The sequence below is a fragment of the Pelmatolapia mariae genome, linkage group LG12 (genome assembly GCF_036321145.2).
Source record: "Pelmatolapia mariae isolate MD_Pm_ZW linkage group LG12, Pm_UMD_F_2, whole genome shotgun sequence".
NCBI lineage: Eukaryota > Metazoa > Chordata > Actinopteri > Cichliformes > Cichlidae > Pelmatolapia > Pelmatolapia mariae.
Window position 1 is genome coordinate 23,880,707 of NC_086237.1, and position 22,894 is coordinate 23,903,600.

At 41.6% G+C, this 22,894-nt stretch overlaps 1 protein-coding gene across 2 annotated transcripts; it reads right to left on the reverse strand.

Moving 5' to 3' along the window:
- Positions 1–1,856: 1,856 nt before the first annotated feature.
- Positions 1,857–22,061, reverse strand: inpp5jb (inositol polyphosphate-5-phosphatase Jb). Of its 2 annotated transcripts, none has more exons than XM_063489517.1 (13): positions 21,520–22,061; positions 14,901–15,421; positions 13,207–13,314; positions 12,846–12,954; positions 9,963–10,079; positions 8,970–9,145; positions 7,362–7,473; positions 6,887–6,996; positions 6,490–6,685; positions 5,272–5,409; positions 5,096–5,179; positions 4,911–5,015; positions 1,857–4,777 (listed from the first exon to the last, which is right to left on the reverse strand). In XM_063489517.1, exons 2-13 carry the CDS (start codon positions 15,407–15,409, stop codon positions 4,442–4,444), a joined length of 2,100 nt encoding a protein of 699 aa, XP_063345587.1. In that variant the 5' UTR covers positions 15,410–15,421; positions 21,520–22,061; the 3' UTR covers positions 1,857–4,441. The 2 variants fall into 2 exon arrangements, with proteins under 2 accessions (XP_063345587.1, XP_063345589.1); XM_063489519.1 differs by lacking the exon at positions 21,520–22,061 and adding an exon at positions 17,825–18,100.
- Positions 22,062–22,894: the final 833 nt, after the last annotated feature.

Consider the following 22,894-nt stretch of genomic DNA (forward strand, 5'->3'; position numbering starts at 1 on the left):
CCTTTTGAATCAGAGGATTTTCATTGTGAATTTATTAGCTTGGTCAGTATTACCTTGTATAGTGACACTAAACCAAGCAAATCAGTCCCTGACAGTGTTGCATCAGTGCACTCATCATGAATGTGCAGGGTGGACAGTTTCCTTTCACAGGGCAAAAGTATGATGCAAGATGTACCTGCTGTTGCTTTCTGCACATTGTGTTTGTTGCCGACCATTTTAGATTTCAGAAAGTCTAAAATAGCAAACAATAGCACATCAAGAAGGTTTGATTTCTTTTCATTAGATTAATAATGGACTAAAGGTCCCCTTCACTGCTTGTTATCTTTGAAATAAATGTAGCTCGGTAGTGCCGCTACTCTATTTACCTTTATAATGACATCCCAAAGGAGATATGAATATGCAGTAATTTGTGCAAAGGATTTCACAATTTAGACTCTGTTTCTTGTCATTTCTTTGCAAAAGCCCAGAGCCATGCCTGGTTTTCTTTATGTTTTGCTAGTAAAATGGGAAAGAGATATAGTTTTCAGTGTATGGTTAAGCTTGTTAAACATGTGCAAACATACATAACAACATAAGGCAAAAACAGAGTTTGTACAATTCCAGTGGGCTTAAAAGTCAATATTTGATATGAGCACATTCATTTTCCAGCACAGCATGAAATCTCTTAGGAAATTCTCTTGTAATTTCTTTAAGTAGCCTTCAAGAATAGTTCTCCAGGTTTCTTGAAGGACATTCAATGCACTTCTTTGTTGGATGCCTTTAATTCTATTCTCTGGGGAGGTCCAATCCATGACTGATTGTGTGCCGTTGTGTCGTGTTCTATCCAAGTATGCTTTTACTACACTGGCAGTGTGTTTGGGATCATTGTCACACTGAATAATTAAGCCATTGCAAATCAGTTGCTTTCCAGATGGTACTGCATGGTGGATACGATACTTATCTTTATAATTCAATTTGAATACGATCCAAATACCACTGTCTGAAATGTAGCCCCAAACCATGCAGCCTCCACTATGTTTTACATGTGGGTGTAGACACTCACTCCTGACCTCCTTAGTGTACACTTTGAACCAAAAATTTCCATTACGTTAGCCTTTGTGTCTTGTTTCCCTTCCTTAAGAACGACATTGAGGAACAGTCACCCTTCCACTGAGACCATTTCTAAGGAGGCTGCAGCAAACATGGTTCCATTGAAGGGTCATTTGCATCTCTCGGATCTTGTGTCTTCCTGTTTCTTAACAGCATGACTTTCATTTCGCGCAAATAGTTGTTTGGACCTGCGTCTTCTGCCTTTCTCCTCCATCTATACAGTTTCCTCATATTTTTTTCAGGACACACTGCACACCATGCTACAGAAAAATACTATTTTATGCCTGTTAAACTGTGGTCTTTGGGATTTTTTGGGAAGAAAAATATATGTTTTTGGAAAAGGTTCCTAACAGAGTCTCTAAAGATGCAATTTTAAATTGTTTCTCATCTGTTATGTGTGGACACAACACTGGTTAATTCCTTGATTAAGGTCCCTTTTTAAAATTAAAAAAAAAGGCTCATAAGGCAGTATTAAGTGGCTCAAACGAAAATACATTCTTCTGAAAATGGTCAAGATAAAGTCTGGACTGAAAATGAGTGAAAAAGCAACCAATGTCGAAGGAGAAAAAAAGTAGGTAGTTTATCCATGGTGCTGTACTCTGGTACATTACTGTGGTACTGCATTTTATAATGTATTTTGCAAGTTAACTCACTGTTTTTTTTTGTCTGTATCATTCTCTGTGTTATCTCTCCCATAGACACAGCTTTCAGAAAAAGAAAAACAAGCACCTTTCATTAAACTAATTAACCTGAACGATAAGACATGATAAGATAGTTACACATTTTTTAATACAATGATATTAAATATGAAACAATTAAAGAAACAGACAGACAACTTGAAAGGGAGAATATTATTTCTTTGGACAGTATTGCACTAGTTCCTGGGTTGGAGGACAAAGCAAGCAACCCTTTAACAAACTTCTTGCTTCTGTGATTAGACGATCAGAGATAAACCATCACCCTAGGCCAACAATCACAGGATCACACAGGCTTGCTGTATTTTTGTAGTTTCGTTCACAATTATACGAACACCTGTACACTTAACAATCTACACGTCTGACAGTGAAAGCAGAATTTGATATGAAATTACTAATATGTGAAGTGGAGAAATCATCCTTTGTCAAAAAAAGAAAAATAATCATTATCAATATTCTGTGATATTGTTTCAGTAGAAATAACGCTCCCTTGCTGGCCAGCAGAATTTAGGCTCATTTCACAGTTAAATAAGAAAATAAATACAGAATTTCAGTAAAATAATCTTTGCGGCATAGATTGTCTCCTATTTGATAATTTCTACCATACTTCATATTTATCCTTTACATATATTTTCTTCTATTGTTGCCACATAAATTACAAAATAATAACATTCTGTAGACAGTTTTCATTAATATTTCACAATACATAGTCACTGGCATTGACTGCAATACAGAACATGATCATCTACACTATCTAAAATGTGAGACTTGTCTTTACACGTTATTTCCAACAAAGGTCCAATAGATTTTTTTTTCCCATTTTAAAACCAAAGAATTACATTTAAATACAATGAAGTGTTTCAAACAGCTCCAGATTTCAGCAAGTATAACTACTCAGCAGTTTATCACCTAACACATACACTTAAGTAATTTTTTTTTACTGCCCTTACCAAGTTTTTCTAACAACTTTCACGGCCACTATTATGACAAGGGAAGTCAAAAACAGCACTTTACGGCACAAAAACCACAGTACTGGAATGTACAGTATGTCCACAGCAGCAAACCATGCAGACAGACCCCATTCACTGCCTCAGCCACACACACACACACACACACGCACACACACACACACACACACACACACACACAGAGTTACAGCTACAGTAGTATACACTGTCCTATGCTAAGTGCTTAACAGTATAAAGTGTCTAATAGGTCACACAGTAGCAATGCAACACAACTATTTTGACTACTGTCACTGTCAGCTAATCACCTGGATCATTAAGGGTGGATCTGAGCAAGAGAGAAAACAAGCATCAAATTAAAGTGAAAGTAAAGTATCTGATAGGACCACTCCACTTCTTTAATAAAGAAAATAAATGAACAACATGATATTTCACAAAAGCGGAGCACGTCATTTTTTGTATTATACTACCTACAGTACAATACAAGTGGTGGCTCTACACAGTAGAGTTCCTGCTCACATTTTTATGAGATATCCAGATGAGAAATGTCTTGATTTTGGGTTTAAACACCATGCAAAAAATAAAATAAAAAATCCAAACAAGTGCTTTGTTATTCATGTTGTGGGTTAATTTGCTTAAAAATTAACAGCTGTTTGCTGTGAGCAAAAGCAGTACGACTCATTAACTCACACCAAGCATTGTGTGTAAAAAGCAATTCATGGTGAGTCAGGTATTGCTGTAGGCGTTGCCACAGTTGGTCCAGCAGTAAGTGGCCAGCAATCAATCAGCTAGTTTTTGTAAGACAGCTATGCTGTGTCAGCTGACAGCTAGCCTCTCACACCCATCACATACGCACTGCACGGACATGGCGGCCTATTTAAATGTCCTTACACTCGCATTCACTCTATACTGGTGTGTGTTGTTCTGACGCCGTGGCTAGTGTCCGAGTCCCCTGAATCACAGCCTCCACGTACTTTGGCTCTGCTCAGCTTTTATGCACCCTCGAGGGAATTTATACCCACTGGTGGATCATTTGAAAAGCTCCCTGGATATTTTGTAGTATAATGTGTGCTAGGTTAGAACCACATCACCAAGTCAAACTGTATGCTGCACATCTGTCTCCGATTGCAGAAACTAATAATGTGACAGTTTCCAGAGCTGGTGATGACTTTATGGATTGTTTTTGAATTAAATCTTATCTGTATGATAGGATTTGTTCTATAATGGATCCATTACTACAGCAAACATTGAGTGAATTATGTGGAATATCTGTGTCGAGTATAAGTTATAATCCTAATATCTTATATGTAGTGAGCTGACATGACTGCTAGGAACATCAAAGCACTGTCGAAAAACAGTAAAGATGGTTCCTATGAAGTATTAAGTGACCAAAAATCCTTGAGTAGTTTCTCATGAAAGGTGTCAGCTCCCTGTGCTGACCACACCTGAGAACGGACGAAGAGAGAAGAAACACAGCAAAGAGTGAAGGGTTTACAAATAAAAGACATGCATGTGCACAGCTTACTGAAACAACCCAAGGCAAAGTAAACCTCCTGGACAAACCAGATGGCTATTCCTGAAAAGGATGGCATCGGAAACTGTAAATTTTCTCTACAGAAACTTTACAGTGAGGTGGATGCATGACTTTAAAGACACAACAGGTTTTTATGTGAGCTGTAAACACAGCCGGGCTCACACTCCTGGATCCTGTGAGTTTTTCTCTGTCTCCTCAGGACCAGACAGCTGGCTGCTACTGCCCTCTGTTGGGCCTCTAATGGACTTGCAGTCTGTCTCTGCAGTGGTGCTTGGTGGAGGAGCCTTGGTGACATCAACCTCTTTCATTTTGGCCTGGTGAGGACTGCTGGAGCGGCTGCGGTTTCGGCTGCCGCTGCGATGGCCGCGGTGCTTGCCCTTACGTGGGCTAGGACTGCGGGACCTCATCTTCATGACAACAGTGTTGTCATCTTCTGAAGTGACATCAGAGCTGTCTGAAGAGCTCGTGTCATCGCCTGAGGTGGGAAGCAGGATCTGAAGACAGATGGAAAAGAGTGTAAGTAAAAGTGGAAAACGTGAAATAAAAAGAGTACAGATGCAGATGAGAACACCAAAGGAAAGAGCATTTGGCTGTTTTCACCTCAAACAAGCAGTGGGTTACAATTACCTGAAATGGCTCTGTTACACCCACAATGCTGCTCATGTTGTTGCTATAGTAACCCAAGATAAAGTCTCCTGAGCCTTTAGGCAATTCCTCCTCAGTAAAGGTTACCTGGAAATCAGTCGATAAGACCTTCATTAAATGTGAAAGAAAATTATCCTTGTATTGAAGCCTACGTGCATCCAGATTACCTGATGTTCCTGTCGAAGAAAATCTGATTCCTCCTGCTTGGCCCACACATATCCCACATAGTCTTTGTAGTGTTTGAAACCCACCTATGGGAGAAGTCAGTAAAATCAGTAATACACAGGATTACTTGTCATGCTCAACCTACTTGTAGTATTAATTTCACGTATTGGTTTGTTACCTTGAAAAGTCCAATCCAGTCCCAAGAACTGCGAGAGTAGTTGGGTGCCAGTTTGAATATCACTGTGGCATCAGCAACACTGTTCCACTCATCCTCCACTATGATTGTGACCAGGGGAATATCCACCTTGTATGGGAACTACAAAGACACGTACCATAGTTATTTAATACCAAAGTGCTGTAAGGTTTCCACGATGTCCTAAAGGATAACGAGAGCAGAGGCTCGACCTCATCTAAAATGTCAGTCATGTGCCTGTCAGCGGAGGCTAAAAACACTGCTCTGATATCCTGGACCTCCACAGCATTGCAACACAAGCCTGTTATATTTCTGTTTCTTAAGACAGATTAAACAAACAGCAGATTTGGGCACTTGTGAGATGAAATTCTCCCTGTAAAAGCACATGTATGTATTGTGAGGAGAAATCCGTACCACCAGGATGAAAGTCTACAGAAGTACAGACAGTTCTATTTATATCACTCAGAAAAGGTCAATAATGGTGTAATCGAGTAGGTGAAGGACAGCAAAATCAATATGAAAGCAAAGGTAAGACCGAATGTTAGTTATTTACAATCACTTGTTTAAGGGTTACTGTAGTCAGGCAAGTAGGGCACAGCTGACGAGACAGTCATCTTTTGAGTCTAATCAAAACCTGTGTGTAATATCAGTTTAAAATAACCACCAACGGGAATCTGGTTTGTTGTGAAGTAGGATGAATTGGTTTGATTTGGTCAATGTGATTTTATAGTAAGGTTTAAAGAACTATGTTCAATGTGACAGTCTATACTTTGCTAGTAGCTATGAATACAGAGCGGTTAGCTGCTGTTAGTTTAACAGCTAGTTGGCATTTTTCTACACAAACCTGTTGAAAATAACTGTCAGAGCAGAGGAAAGCCCTGTTTAGCCCTCCAGGTGAGACAGATATATGAATTTTATTTATCAAAAATAGTATGGTATCAAAAGCCCGCTCCAAATTCATTCAGCATGTGTATATATTCTTTAAATATTTTCTTTATGTCATTGTCTGAATTTATCATAAATATGCTAAATTTCTAGCCAAACTACTCTGATTAGCAATAGAATATGTATTTATTGTATTATCAACTACAGACTAATTTCAAAGATGCAAAGGCCTAATACTGCTCAAAATCATCCTCATAACGTACCCTCGGATCCTAAAACTACCATGACCTGGATGACTGAGAGCCTAGTGTTTCTCACCTGAAGAGTAAAGATGGAGGAAACTGGTTTGTGGTCACTGACGGTGAATTCCATGTGACTTCGATAGTTGTGCTGCGTCACTTTGGCGCCACTCATTAGCCCTGAAATGGAGCCACGCTTCCCTGCACCAGCAGGTGCCGTGGCTCTCAGACGCCACAGGATCCGGTCAGTCCAAGCTGGTTTACGTTTCTTCCCACTGGGATGTTTCCAGAAACAAAAAGATGGGGCATGGCAAAAATAAAGAAATAAATGACGCCATGTTTGAAACCACTAGATCGAGGATAAAAGACGAACTGTAAGGATTCCTTTAAGCCAGCAAGAGCCTTTCAGAGGATGTGTGTTAAAGGTATCTGGTTAGTGGCCTAGAATTCATAAAAGCACCCCTGGCGTCACCAACCTTGTGTCGTATGTATTTGTTCCAACATCAAACTTGTAGGTAGGAGGGAATTTCAGCGGTCCCTCCTGGAATCCCTCTAACACTGTCTCGCTGTCTTTGGCCATGTTTAGCTGTAAATCATAGTACCAATCAGAAGACGTCACATACCTTCAACAATTACTGACGCTGCTCATGGGAATAGTGTGTTTCTGTATCACCCTCTAGTGGCAATCCCTACACACTGCACCACTTCCTGACTAACATCATTTCAGCTTTCGTCTCATAAAATAAAGAACTTCTCTATACAGTTTTACATTTATTTCAGGCTGAATGCACTGAAATAATAATAAGAAAAATAAATATGGATAGAATTTCAATATACACACTCCTCAGTTGCTATGAGATGAGTACAGGTTATTTTTAGTGCTTCTGAGGAAGGCCACATGCAGATGAGCTGAGGTACAATAATTGCAGACATATAAATGTTTGGTTTTACCTGATCCTTTTCCCATAATATTGAAAACTTGTTGTTATCAATGGCTGATTTGACCACCTGCATCTCCAGGTCATCGATGCGGAAATTAAGGTCCCCCAACCAAAACACCACACTGAAAAAAGAGGAGTAATTTTGTGAATTCAAACAAATGTGAGGCTTTAAGTTACCTCAATGACTGTGTAATTATTTCCCTCAGAAACCACGAGCATGGAAAAACAACACTAGGTTGATCTTACAGATACATACAGCAAATAGAGGGAAAAAATGAGGATGGAGATGAAGGTTATATTCAGAGAAAACACAGTTTTCTGGACAAGACCTAAAAATTTATGAGAAAAAAAAAAGAGTAGATTTTTTTTTTAGGTTATAAAATCATAAATTTACAAGAAAAGATTCAGAAAGATAGTTCCTAAGGTACTAGATTGCTTTACTTTGCGTGAAAATCAATATTACCACTCATCATATCACACATGCCGCAGCTTCGCACCCACAGTGGGAAACCTCATCAAATTATAGCCCACTTTGCAATCAAATTTTACAGCATAACATACTGTTACGTTGAAAAGATGGAGTTCTGGCAGTTTGCAGGTCTGGATCATTCGACTGTATGCTAACACAATGCCACAATCTTCCCAGGAGTGGATGTCCCAGCAAACTGACCCAAACATCAGACTCCAACGCTCAGAGAAAATGCAGAAAACCCAAAAGCTACACCTGAGACTCTCCCAGGCCTCAGTCAACATGTTAAATGATACATTTCTTGATAATTTCTGTAATCATTTCCTTTTTACAGACAAGACCAAAATGCAGATGTTTGGCATTAAAGCACGGCACAGTTTTGCAACCCAGGCATCTTCTAGTCACTTAATCGAACATGAACTCCTCCGTATACTAAGGTATTCTAAAGTCAAATGTGAGGCCATCTGTCTGACAGCTAAAGATTGGCCCCAATTGGGTCATGAAACAGGACAATGATCTGAAGTGCAGCAATAAAATCTACTTTAATGGCCCAGTCAAAGTCCAGACCTCGACCAGATTGAAATGCTGTGACAGGACCTTAAGAGATCTGTGCATAAATGAATGCCTGCAAACCTCAATGAACTGAAGCAACGATGTAAAGAAAACCAAACCAAAGTTCCTCCACAATGACGAGAGAGATGGATAAAGTCATACAGACAAATATGGTTTCATCTTATTCTTGCTAAAGGTGGTTCTACAAGCTAGTGAATGATGTGGTGTGCTTAGTCACAGGACTGCAGAGAGTCCTGTGAAAACTTTACATACGATTGTAACCTACAATCACCACATAATCATAAGCATTTAGACTTCCAGGAGAAAATGCTGAGAATGTGTCTGCTGAGAAGAAAACATGCTGGTTTGGAGGAGGCAAGGTGCAAAAGGAGCTACAATGCAACTGACAGACGCAGAGATATTTCTCATTAGCTCATCCATAATGTTGAATCCTGCCTTTTCAAAGTCAAACTCTGGGGTTCTGCAACTGTTTCAGCCTTAATGGACCGACGTAAGAGAGCGAATAAGTAGCATCTGACTTTTGGTCATAGCTTATACATTAACCTAAAGTTTCTGTGTTTCTGTGAACTGACATACTCATGGTCAAGAACCCCAGTGGCAGCCTGGCCCTCAAACTGCTGCTGCTGCAGGATGCTCTCAAAGTCCTCCATCCGCTGATCTGAGTTTTCCATGTGAGCCGGGAGGTGGCAGTTGAGAAAGCAGATGGTGTGACCGTACACTGACATGCGGGCACTCACTCCACCTTTATTCCCCTGTAGCAAGGAGCAAGCAGAAGAGAAGTTAAGTGGAAACAAATGAATTTAATGTATGTTATTAGTGATTAAAAAGCCAATAAAAACAGTAATTAGTATGCTAGGATTTTCCACTGTATTGAATATGTGTCTCAGCCACAAACAGGAAGTTCACTCATTAAGGAATACTGAGGGACAATATCAATATTTAATGATAACAGCAGAGAGCACAAAGGTGGGGGCAAGATGAGTCGGCACATAACTTCCCACTGTTCTGACCCACAAAAACACCAAAGATGTGCGTTATAAAACCCGCAGTACACGTCGATGTCATTTGAGTTTATAAAATGAGAATTTTACTTTTGAAAAAAGTGTGCGTAGAAATGTTGCAACTAACCTCCTTTCTAAATAAAACTGTGCTTGTTGACAAAACTGCTGTAAAGCAGTTGCTTTTTGGTAAAAATATATTTTACTTTTCAAGCTTAAAACACATTAAAAAATTATTAGATTGGAATATCACTCCAGTCAGCAGTTTGCCTTTGGTTCATTTTTGTTATGCTTGACTTTTCCAAATGTTAATATCAGCTTGCTGCAAGATACCAGCATCTATCTCTTTATTTACATAAAACTGGATGAAGCCACATTTGACTAACAAAGTGCAAGAGCTGATGTGCAGATATTTGGTGTGTCCCATATCTACATGAGGGTACGTGGGAAAGAGATACCAGCCTAAAAATAAAACCGAGATATAGCCCACTTCTCTGTAGTGCTTTGTTTTTACGTGGGAAGTTTCCATAATGCGGTGCTGGTCACAACAAAATGTCAGTAGCCATCTCACCCAGTAACCCCCCAGGCCTGTGCGAGTGGTCTCAGTCTGGACTCCACGCAGGAACGGCAAATGGAAATATTTGGCAAAAACCAGCAGTAACACTCCCTGCATCCGCTGGGATGTAACCTAGAGAAGAGAAAGCCATGAAGAATTAGACGGGATAATGTAAATAGACAGCAGAGTTATGAGGACATGCTTTGCATAATTCGCTAAGGAGAGCAGCTGTAAAGTTCACTTGCACATCAGGCTTACAACATGAATATAAAATCTCCTGGCATCCCTCACACTCGTCCTCTTTTTACCAACTTGCATTTCCATTTTGGCCTGCAGGAGCATGTGGTCTAGTTCAACAGCTACTTCACATGAAGCCCCGGGCAGCTTTTGCCACAGCATCTACACTTACTGAGGTTAAAAACCACTATAACCTTTGATATTTGCCCCTTCCCTTCTCCAAGTCCTTCAACATCCCACCAAGCGTTTCATGATAATATGCAGGATTTGACATTAGTGCACCTCTGGTGCTATTTTTGTTCAGTACAAGACAGTGAGGAATGTTACATCCCATTTACACGAGATGTCAACCCTTCCCATGTTCATGCCTCCTCCCCGCTGCCTTCTCCAGTTGTCCACACATCCCAACCCCCATCCACAGTCTGAAGAAGCACAATCACACCCAGTCTAAATGCCCCGCGGGTGGAAATGGAGGCATACATCTCCACGTGACAGGAGATCCTCTTGCTTGCACACTAACTGGCTGTTGCATAATGGATTCTAGTGAACCGTAAAGTGGACCAACTTCTTTTTTTTGTCATTTGTGTGAGGACACATAACGTTTGGGTCTGCGTGCACTTAGGTAAAGTCTGAGGAGAGGGTACCTTGGCCTGCATACACTGTGGATGAACAGAAATTCCCATCATCATAATTAAACAAAGAAAAACAAAACAAAACAAAACACAGAAATCTGCTGAAGGCTGCCAAGCCACATTTTGACCAAGCACAGAAAAGACATTAAAGCCCAAAGACAAATGTGTGAGAGACAGAGACAGAGTGGGGCCATGAGTCCAGCAGCGTATGTTTGACCTTGTACAGCACAAACATGACTAAAGAAACGAGCTGTGAGTGTGATGTTATTTGGAAAAAGTTTAGTGCATTCTTTATCATCTCTAACAGAGATGGACACAGAAACACAGAAAAAGAGAAGTCTTGCATTTAGTGGATTAAACCACATTGCAATCAGAAAGGCCAGACTGCCTTTGCTATTCAGAGCACTTAAATTGTAGCTTACTTGTACAGGAACTATGGTGAACATCAGCAGAAACCGTGCAGTGAATGGCCAGAAAAAATGTGTTGTAAGCTGCACTGCACATGAAAAGGCTTTCTTGAGCAGTCAGTTTGAACCCAACAATGAGTCACAGCGAGCAGAGTATCTCAAGGCAGAAAGTATAGATGGTGTGTCTCGTTACTACGTTTCTTTTGTCATGACTAAACATCTTCCTACTGCCACAACCGTGCATCTCACTTTACTTGTTAGCCTGACAACCCCCCGACCTGTTCACGCCATTGATTTCTACTAGAAACACTCAAAAAAGGTCACATCGCGATGATCATTAACAAGGTTTAAACTAACGTAGCAGGACTGCGAGACAGCCCGAGGACAGCATCAGTCACACTGTCAGAGGCCCATCAACACTGACAACAACGAGATCCAAAAATAAAACAGCACCCTGGGAGACGTTTGTCTAGCTCTTTCAACTCGACAGCTGATTCACGCGGCCTGGCTCACCATGCCAACTGAGCCAAGCACTGTTACAGACGCAGCCAGACAAACACCAACCACAGCGTTTAAACACAAACAATACAAATGAAATCAAAAGGTTTGATTTTTATTTGATTTTGAAACAATATTAAACATATGCTAGAAATATGTGCATAACACTTCTTCCACATAAGAATCCCCTTTCTTGACTTTTGTTTTCCTATCAAAACAGTAGTTAACTATGATTAATCTTTACAGCATCATTACATCTCATCTATGAGCTATAATAGTAGTGCATTTTATTTTGTGGTGAATACCAGGAACAGGAGTTAAAAAAATAAACGTGGAAATACTGCAAAAGGGGCTTCAGGAGACTGAGGACAAACCGCTAAATAAAGCGACCAGTGGAAATAAAAGTGGGCTGAACTTACTGAAGATCAGAGGGGATCATCCAATGATGAGGCTCTCTCTCTTTTTTTCCTGCTGCTGGGTAATTTCTTCTCATCATCAAAGACACTATCTTTTTCATCATAAACTGTGGATTTGCATTACTCTTATCTCTGGATTTTATGGACTTTACATGGATTTTTTTCTACTTGTACTCAGACTGACTTTCCTATGTGAGCTACGCTGTCTATAAGGAGAGACTGAAGAGTGTGCACTGGTGTGTGGGACTGTGTGTATGAGCCTACTGGAATGAAATATGATGGAAAATTAATTTAATTTAATAAAACTAATCTGTATTTTCGTAACTCCTTGTAACACATGATACCTACTAGAGATCGTAAGATAGGGATAAGTACTATCTTCTATATTAGTACACCTACAATCGGTATATGTAGCTATAGCGATACAGAAAGACAGAGAAAGAGGGGCACAGGTCTGAAGGTTCAAAAAGGGAGACCGACAGTCAGTAAGAGCTCGACATTAGCAGCCTGGCAGACAGGATAAGATAACAGATTCGCTGACATTACATGCTTCTAGCAAATTATCACCCCATCCGTTGCTCAGGGAACAAAATGAGCTGAGAGAGTAAGAAGCGGCAAGCTCGTCAGGAATCCCACGATACATCTAAGCTGTTGAGCACTTCACCATAAGAGTGTGCATATGTGTTTACAACAGAAGCCATTACTGACCAGCACATAACCAAAGGGGCTGAGTCTCTCCATGCAGACTTCGCTCCACTGGTCTGTGAAGAGGGCGTCTTTCAGTCTTTTGTTAATCATTGAGTTTACTTCCTGCAGCCTTGAAGAAAAACAAAAAAGACACAGAGCAGGGTAAAAGGGTCAAGAGCAGACAGACAAGGAAAAGGAGCTAATGAGAGCGTGCTTTGATAATGTAATCAAAGCACTTTTGTTTTTTCCATAAGGAGAGAGAGACATTCAAATCTGGGCCTGACTGCTCATTAGATGCATTGTCTGCAGCGCTGACGTGCATATAAACAGGCCAATCGGCTTTAATGCTGAACAAACGAGATAGCCGAGGCAAAACACTCACCCGATGATGTACATGTCTGTGTTTCCATCACCCACATTCAGCCCGAGCAGAGAAGTGATGTCATCGGGTGGTGTGGCTGAACCCACATTCCAAGTGATGATGTGCACCCTGTTGGAAAAGGACGCTATATAAAAAACTCTTGCAAGCACTCATCTCCTACTCACCTGTGTCACAACCTACAGACAAACCTACAGTGAATGCAACAGCAGATCACATCGACATGAATCCTTTCAGTCAATGTTTCACTACAACGCAAAGCCTTGACAGTCTTTCAACATTATGTGACATCGTCTACAAATCACTTAAACAGAACAGGCTTATTTTAGCTTCACAAAGTCACTCATTTTGATTCATACTCAGGAAAACTTTACTAAATTACTTAAAAAATATTAAATTAAAATAAATGGCACTGAAAGCCAGCCGCAACAGACAAACTGATAATATTGTTTCCCAGCACCTGGGCCAGTCAAAGACATGCAGACAAAGTAAATAAAACCTAAATCACTCATATAAATGTAAATGTGAGGACATGTTTGTCTTTGTAGCTCTAATTGGCTCTTTAAAAGACTAGAGACCTCCAGGGTAAACCCTGTCTCTCAGCCAGAGTGTACACTGGGCCAGGATCCAGTTACATGCAATACTGAGAAAATGGATTTTAATGGAGTATAACATGCCTAGATCCTAAAGTTTCTACTTTATATGCCAAACAAATCCAAGGGTGTAAGATGTGGTGAGGATACAGTCACCTCTCTTCATCCTAAATAAAGGACACGTCTCATAATCTGATACTATATTTTAAACATCAAAACTTTTAAGCATACCAATAAGTATGAAACCTCTTCCTAATGCAGGGGGACTAATTGCTTTTTACAGTGCTCAGCATCTAATAGTGTTATCATTAAATTAATCTTCATTGAACTTCTTATCATTAGCTTAATTTTTGTGCTTCTATAAAAAACAATCCCCTGAGGATCCACTAATCAGTGTTACTACAACCTTGATATTTGGTGTTATGGCTCTGCTGCTATCCCTCTGAAGCCACAGCAGCAGTACGACCAGCAGGTAAGAACAGCCCAGGCATCAACAACAACAATTATTGAGCCCGACACAGCAAGAAAGGTGCAGTGGGGTGGAGGTGGGTTGCCAAGGGGCTTGCAGATGCGCAGCAACTGTGACTAGGCCAAAGCAACTTCAATAACATGGTTTCTGTGAGAGTTACCAACTGGATGTGAGGATGAATTTATGTATCTGATTGTGGTAATATTGTCCAGGTCATTGATTCATCAGTGTCGGTTGATACAGTTTAATTGCGAGGCTTCACCTCAGAAAATCATCCACAGACGTTTCACTCCATAAATGGGTTATTATGTAATTTATAAAAACATTAAATGTCTATAATGAAACTTTTCAATATTCAGGCCATTAGTCCCAAATTTTTACGCACAGAAACAATGATAATAAAAATTCAGTGACATCATTCTGCAAAAACTTGCCACACTTTGGCCTCATGTTTACTATAATCGCAACCTTCCAATGTCACTATTAATGAATATAAATAAATGTGATGTGTGCCACAGTTAATCTGTCTCAGCTGTCTGGGCAGGACAGGGCCTGCAGAGGCATGCTCAGACACACACACACACACACACACACACACACACACACACACACACACACACACACAGGAAACTTGCCTGAAGTCTTCCACAGTCTGCGCCTGAGTGTCAGCTGTACCTGCCACAGAGAGAGCTCTCTGTGCATGAGGGTTCAGGTGATGAGGCACATGCCTGCTGGCAGATGGGTGGGGCACGGAGGCAGCTCTTACTGGGTGGTGGCCTGGACCTTTAGGACCAGCCTTAATGCCGGGCCCAGTATACTCTTCTGAGAGCTTGACTGCTGAAGGGTGAGAGGGTTTGGAATGACTGGCCACATTGCCATCAGGGTCGCACTCCTCCTGGTTAGGCAGTTCAGTGGGTTCTGCTTTGGGCTCGGCTTTGAGTTCAGAAATATCTACAGAGCCCTCAACTCTGGCGGTCCTCTGCGGCCGCCGAGGCCTGGCAGGCACTGCATGTTGGCCGGTGCTTGAGTCGGTGGCAGGAGCTGACGTATCTGAAGGCGTAGCTGAAGTTGCTGTTACAGCTGCTGCTTCGCTGTTTGGGTTGCCTTCTGAGGTCTGGAGCTGGGTTGGATTATCTTGGTCCATTTCTTAAGATTTCTGTGACGACAAAAACAGACTGTATCAACTCAGATGGCACACATTACGTTTGTATTTTAGAGCATATATTAGAAAATATAACGCTGTGTAATAAATGGAGCTAACAAAGCACACAGTGAACTTGTAACACTGCACAACACAACCTGTAGCCTTTTTAACAAATGACACACCAATTCAGCTGATGACTAAAAGACCGTCATAAGACTGACCCAGCAGAACAACTGACTGAGTCATTCTGGCTCCCCGCATCATGAATGTTCAATTACCTGGTTTCTTATGGCCTTGGAAACAGCTGAATGTACCGAATACAATGACGAAACAAAACTCACATAACAGAATAAAGAGCACAAAGCATAACGAGACACAAAGAGGCATGTTGTCTTACTGTGGCTACAGGATTGGACATTTTGTGAATAAAAGCCTGGACACAGTTCATCATCCTCTCTGCTTCTACCTAAGCCGCCTGCCCGTCCTCCAGTAACCAGGGAGATACTCAGTCAGTTCATATCAGCTCAAAGCACCTGTCACACACTAACATGAGGAACCACTGCACGGTCCAGAAGAGCAAAAAGCAACAGCCCAGAATAAACCACAACAGCAACAACGCAGAGAGAGGAAGCTGCAGAGAGATAAATAACGAATTCAAATAGGCCATTTATTCACGCAACGACGTATTCAATCATTGTCCTTATCTCATTTGCGTTTCTCGACTGTGGATTGATAAAATACAAAAGCAGCAAAAGCTACTGAAGTCCCATTTAAATGACAATTTTTAATCTAAGTGCAAAAAATGTGCACCATGTAAAAATCTCAGGGACAGGTCGGGGACAAGCTGGAAAAAAAAGCTGATTTGGGCACAAAACGGTGACGGATCTGCGAGTCAGTGGCGTTTCAAGTGTAACATGTGTGGGGGTGGTGGTGGTAGTGAGGGTGAGGGTGAGGACAAACCTAACCTTCTGGGTGAAAATCACAGGAATCATTGGGGACACAGAGGCAACACAGCTCCCTCGTATTTATTCACATGACCTTGAGCAGCAGGAGGTTGTGGCTTTAACGCAGGGAGGAGGGTCACCTCTGTATTCCACATGTGCTCATTAACATGCTGGTCCTTCAGTTCACCAATAACCTGGTGCCTGACTGGGCATAAAGTATTCTTATGATCCATGTATGACATTTAGTCGGGTGGGGAAGCATGAAGGAGGAGGGTGAGTGGGCACATGTGGGAGTGGGTGGGTGCAAAACGAGCTGAGTGCAGCGGGAGGAAGAGCCAACCGAGTCAGTCCTTCATTCAGCGACAGCACCGAGTCTTATTGCAGAATGTCTCCAAATTGATCCTCTCACACTTCCCTCTGGCACTGTGTATTTTTCCAGGCTTTAATCCCCCCTGCTCTCTTATCGTTCCATTTCTCTAATCCTTTCGCTCCCCATCTTCCCCAAATTCTGTTGTTCCAGCTTCCAACCTTTAGTGTATGGACACCGAACTGCTTAGTTTTTGGATGTAGACTACTCCCGGGCTAAAAACGTTCCATTTCTTTCCTCTCTTAACCCATCTGGACTAAAAGGTGACTCTTGAGAGATGCTCTGTGTCGTCTTCTCTCAGCCAGCCACCTCACAGTCACTATCAACGCAAGACATCAAATGCCACCGTCACAACAACCATACAGAGATTGTAATCAGTGGTAAAGTATGTTCAAGTGCTCAGAGATGTGGAAAAATGAAAAATGAGAGAGAAGGCTGAAAATCTAAATCGAGTTCAGTTCATCTTTCTAACATTCTCATTTCCTTCTTGCATGACGGAGGAAGAGCCAAATATTTGCCTTTCTGGGAACAATTACGACAGGCTGCCAATTTTTATTCCACTCACGTTCACAGAGGAGAGAGTGGAATGATTTGATAATAACAAATGTGTCATAGTGTTTACATGCAGCCTCTTGAGGGGGTGAGAGCTGAGAGAGCCAGGAAGGATGTGGTGTAACCCAAACAGCAGGCTCCAACCAGCCTCCTTGGCTTCTTTGGTGGGATTCACTGACTATACAGTTTTGAATGACAGTCACACACTATTTTTTCTTCTATTTCCACACACAGACTTTGATCTTTTGTAGTGGCTCTGTGATAGACTGGCAACCTGTCCAAGGTGTAACTGCCTTATGACAGCTGGTATAGGCTCAAGGTCAACCATGACCCAAAACTGGATGGATGGGTGAAGGGATTTAAACCACTGGCTCTGAATTACAGTACTGACACCAGTTTTGGGATCCACCAATTAACTAACAATATGTTATCATTCATACGCTTAACTATCATTATCATTATCATTTTCAAGTTTTAAAATATTGCAGTTGAGCTATTATTTAAAATTACAGCTGAAAGAAATAGACTTAACAGCAAATGTACTAAGGTCACCTTGCTGGTACTTGATTGGACTCCTTTTGCCTTTAGAACTGCATTATTATTTGTTGAACAGATTTAACAAGGTCCTGGAAAAATTCCTCAGAGATTTGGTCCATTTCGGGCAGCATGGTGGCACGGTGGTTAGCACTGTTGCCTCACAGCTGAGTTCAATTCCACCATCAGGCTGGGGTCTTTCTTTGTGGAGTTTGCATGTTCCCACAGTCCAAAGCGTGGAGGTGAGCATGAATGGTTGTCTCTGTCCTGCAACCTGTCTAGGGTGTGCCCTGCCTCTCGCCCTTAGACAGCTAGGATAGGCTCCATTGCGACCCTGAAAAGGGTAAGTAGAAGTGAATGGATGGATTTTGATCCATTTTGACAAGACAGCATCACAATTTTCCTGCACATTCGTCAGCTGCACGTCCATGATGTGAATCTCCTGTTCCACCACATTCTAAAGGTGCTCTATTGGATCTGGTGACTATGGAGACTATTTGAGTGCAATGAACTAATCATGTTCAAAAAATAGTTTGCGCTTTGTGACATGGTGCGCTATCCTGCTGGAAGCAGCCATTAGAAGATGGGTACACTTTGGTCATAAAGGGATGAGCATGGTCAGCAACAATACTCAGGCAGGCTGTGGCGTTTAAATGATGCTCTGTTGATACTAAAGGGCACAAAGTGTGCCAAAAAATGTCCCCCCACACTACGCCACTACGGGTAGCCTGAACCATTGACAACAGGCAGGATGGATCCATGCTTTCATGTAGTTTACACCAAATTCTGGCCCTACCATCTGAATGTTGAAGCACAAATCAAGACTCAACAGACCAGGCAATGTCTTTCCAATCTTCTGTTGTCCAATTTTGTGAATTGTAGCCCCAGTTTCCTGTTCTCAGCAGGAGTGGCACCAGGAGTGGTCTTCTGCTGCTGTAGCCCATCAGCTTCAAGGTTTGATGTATATTCAGAGATGTTTTTCTCCAAAAATTGGTTATCAGGAGTGGACACTTGAGTTATTGGTACCTTGCTATCACCTCAAAGTAATCAGGTCATTCTCCTCTGACATCTGATATCTACAAGGTACTTTTACCCAGAGAACCTCCAATCACTGAATATTTTCCCTTTTTTCTCTGTAAACCTGAGTGATAGTTGTGTGGGAAAACCCCAGTAGACCAGCAGTTTGTGAAATACCGAGACCAGCCCAGCACCAACCATGACACATTCAAAGTTACTTAAATCATCTTCCTTCCCCATTCTGATTTTTGGTTTGGACTTCAGCAGGTCGTCTTGACCTTTGACATAACCAAATGCCCTGAGTTGCTGTCATGTGATTTGTTGATTAGATGTTTGCTTTTATATGAATAGGTGTATCTAATATAATGACCAGTGAATGTAGAAATTTGGGAGAATTTTGAAAGTTTCCTAATTGCTTCTCTTCTAAATTTAATCTGAGGTAACCACAAAGCCCCACTGACATTACTGTGTGCACGATCTGATATCCACTTGTTGGTGTTGTTCCCACATCATCATAATTATTGTTGATCCAGGTTCAACATTGTAAGTGACCAATCACTTTGGTGTGATGTCATAGTTGTGCAACTACAAAAAAATGCCTTAAAAAATCTACTTCACTTGCAAGATCTCTACTAGATCCAGCATTTTGAATTCTTTGTGTAGCCTCTTCATCTACTGTGCCCAGCTTGCACGCAGTCTAATAAAAATTGTTCTGGTGTGTTTACATAACAGACACATTCCCCCATACAAGCACCTCCAGGCTTAAAGACTTTAATTAGCTTTCTGAATTGTTTTGCCTTGCTGACCATCAAAGCCCCCCAACTACACCACAAGTTTATTAACGTCTGTTCAGCTGACCCTCATTCATTTGACAAAAGCCACTGTGAGGAGTCATGGAATACTGACACAGGTAAGTCCAACTACCAAGGGAATCATTTAGAGCATGGCTTAATTAAAAAAATATCTATATTTTGGATCGAATGGAGAAGGAATTAAATATATTGCAATGCCAATGTTTTATCCTATTCCTTGTTCACACACAGATTCCAGCTGACATGCCAATCACATTTTGCCCTCTTTAGTGTTGAATGCTGGAGTTACAGCCAAGCAGTGCATTGGTGTTGAGAGCCTCCAGAGCCATATGCCCCTGTGACAGGGATACTAATGATGACCCGTACTGAAACGACACCGGCAGCTGCTGCCACAGCTGTAAATGGCTCCTCCAGGTCCTAATGCCACTGAGTATCGCTCCTCTGTATCCAAGGGGCTGCATCTTTCTGATCAGGTCATAGCCAGGGCTGCAGGATGTCACAATGATTTCTCCTACAGTCTAACACTTAAGACACGTGCTGACAACACACAGTGCGCTGTCTGCACTGCAAAATTATGTTGTGAGTTGCAATTTCCAGTTCTGTCCATTACCAATTATAGAAATCAGTCGAATGGAAACATTCACTTTCTAAAGCTTTCTGCTTCGAAGACTCTCCATAGAGAACATTGGTCACCATGTTGCAAAAGCAGCATCTTATATCGCGAGTAATCTTCATGCATATGTTTGTTGCACACTGTCAAGTAATTGAGATGAATGTAGCTAAAGGAATGTGAAACAGCTTCCGACCGTGTGGACTAATGTCTGCATTTGCAAGATAGCAAAAGGATCTCTCACAGAGACGTTGGTTCATTACTCACAGTTTTCCTTCCTGAGCAGTATTTAAGTACAAGCCAAAGGAACTGAAATAAATCACAAAATGCTGCAACTACATCTTCGCATCATCACTGTACTCATTCTTGTATACACTGACAAAAGCGTTGCGTAATAAGCTGACATTACACACACTGTTTTGAAATCTGGAGTGGAGACATTCTATCATGACACCCCCCCCCCCCCCCCCCCCATAACTCCTATTACATGTAAGGGATTAAGTAACTGAATGGTTTACCTCATAATGCTACATTTATAACAAGAGTCAGACAACAAGAATCACACACACACACATTGTGTAATATGCAAACATCCCTAACAAGCCAACAGTGCTTTTCATTCATCTGATATCTTGTATGTAAACATTAGAATCTTGCATGTAAGCCTGCTGTAAATATTCACATTTCCTGTGCCACAGATGGCTGTGACACCTCGGCTGGAACAAGAACAGCAGCCGAGTACTTGGCCTAATTACACTCTTCCTTCAAGGACAGTTTCTATGGCTGAAAAAGAGAATGAAGGTCAGTTTTAACAGTGCTGTGTTGTGCATCACATCTGAGTTGAGACAAGTCTGCATGTGTTTGTGAGCCCTTATGTATGAGATGAGGGTGGAAAAGATGACAACCAGCCTGTGGGCATGCGTGTGTAAGGCGATGCAAAAGGTGGAAAGACAGTTTTTAATTTAATTTTATTCATTTTTTTGTTAATGTCTTATCATACTTTGATATTATAAACAAATGATGTAGCGCGCACGTGTACGCACACATCCAGGGCAACGAAGTCAGGTTTCTGGAATTTTTCTGCAGCTGCTCTTAAGGCGTAACAGCAATTAACACTTCCTGCCTCGGTAACACAAGCGTCTCTATATGTATTCTGTTTTAAGGAAAGCTGAAAGTTGTGTAACAGAAGCATATCGTTGTAACGCCGCAAATGCTCCTAATAGTTTTCAATCGAGAACATAACGCATGCGTGTCTCATTAATTATCACCTTTACCTGTTTGCGATCGTCTGCGCGGAGAATTTTTTAGAGCTGGGGTTCTGCAGAGTCTGTCTGTCTGTCCGGAGCGCCGATGGAAGATGTGAATTTACAGGAAATTATAGAAAGAAAAAAATGGGGAAAAAAGAAACGCGCTCAACTTTTATTTCCAGTCGCCTCTCTGATGAAACCATCGGCATCTCAAGCGCTTTTCTCGCCTTCCTTCCTTCCTCAGCGGGAGGTAGGAGAGAGGAGGAGCTGGTGGGTTTAGCCAGGCAGGCTACATGCCTCAGAAACACATTCCCCCTTCTTGTGTTTAAAGACACAGGCTGCAGCAGCACGTCCGTGCCCCGTGCCCTTCAAATTACAGAAGACGTCCCGGACGGTACAACAGAGAGCGCGAGCGACCAAGAGCGCTTCCGTAAACGAGCAGCCGCTGTCTGCCAAGGTTGGCGGACGATTACTGTGCAGAGTGAGTCAGAGTCTACCAGAACTGCGACTGTAAGAAAGGACACTGGGCAATTAGGCTGCAACTACAAACATGGCTTCCGCGCGGATGTACACTGTTTGCCACGAGAACACACTAAATGATGCACAATGTCAGCGTGCAAGTTAAAAAAAAAAAAGAAAAAGAAAAGAAAGATGGAAAACGTACATTAGGAACGTCAGATCTATGTATTCTCACTCTATGATGGCGCACTCCTGCCGTCTGGTGGTTACTGTGTTGAAGAGAGCGTGGGAGAAAATTAGCGAGGGCTGTATGCCTTTAACTTTCAATCAAATAGCAGTGACTGAGTCATTTTAATGCTCTTTATAGTAACAGCTGAACAAACCCCCAGATGTGCTTCTTTCTGTTTGTGGATTTAGGATTTGGCACAGCCCCCAAGCGCAACAGCGTCATTGCCGGTCAACAATGGTAGCGCCTATGCTTTGGTGACACTAAGAAAAAGGCAGGGCGGACAGGATTAGAAATGAGTACATCAGAGGGACAGCTCAGGCTGAGGTTTGGAGACAAAGTTCAAGAGGCGAGGCTGAGAAGATGTGGACATGTGCAGTATAGTCAGTGTTGGGGAGTAACGGAATACATGTACCGCCGTTACGTATTTAGAATACAAAATATGAGTAACTGTATTCCGTTACAGTTACCGTTTAAAAAGGTGGTATTCAGAATACAGTTACTTTGTTGAAATAAATGGAAGACACGGCGGTACTTTCCTGTTTCATATTATCGCGAGTCAGGACTGTTTGGGTTTGTTTGACAGCTATGTTCTGTTGTTCCAGGCGGCAGCGTTACGGTTGCCATGGTTACTGGGTGACGCTCTCTCTCTGCGTGTTTCCTGGGTGAGAGAGCGCTTTTTTGTTGTTGTTGTTGTGCTAAGCTAAAAGGCAGAAT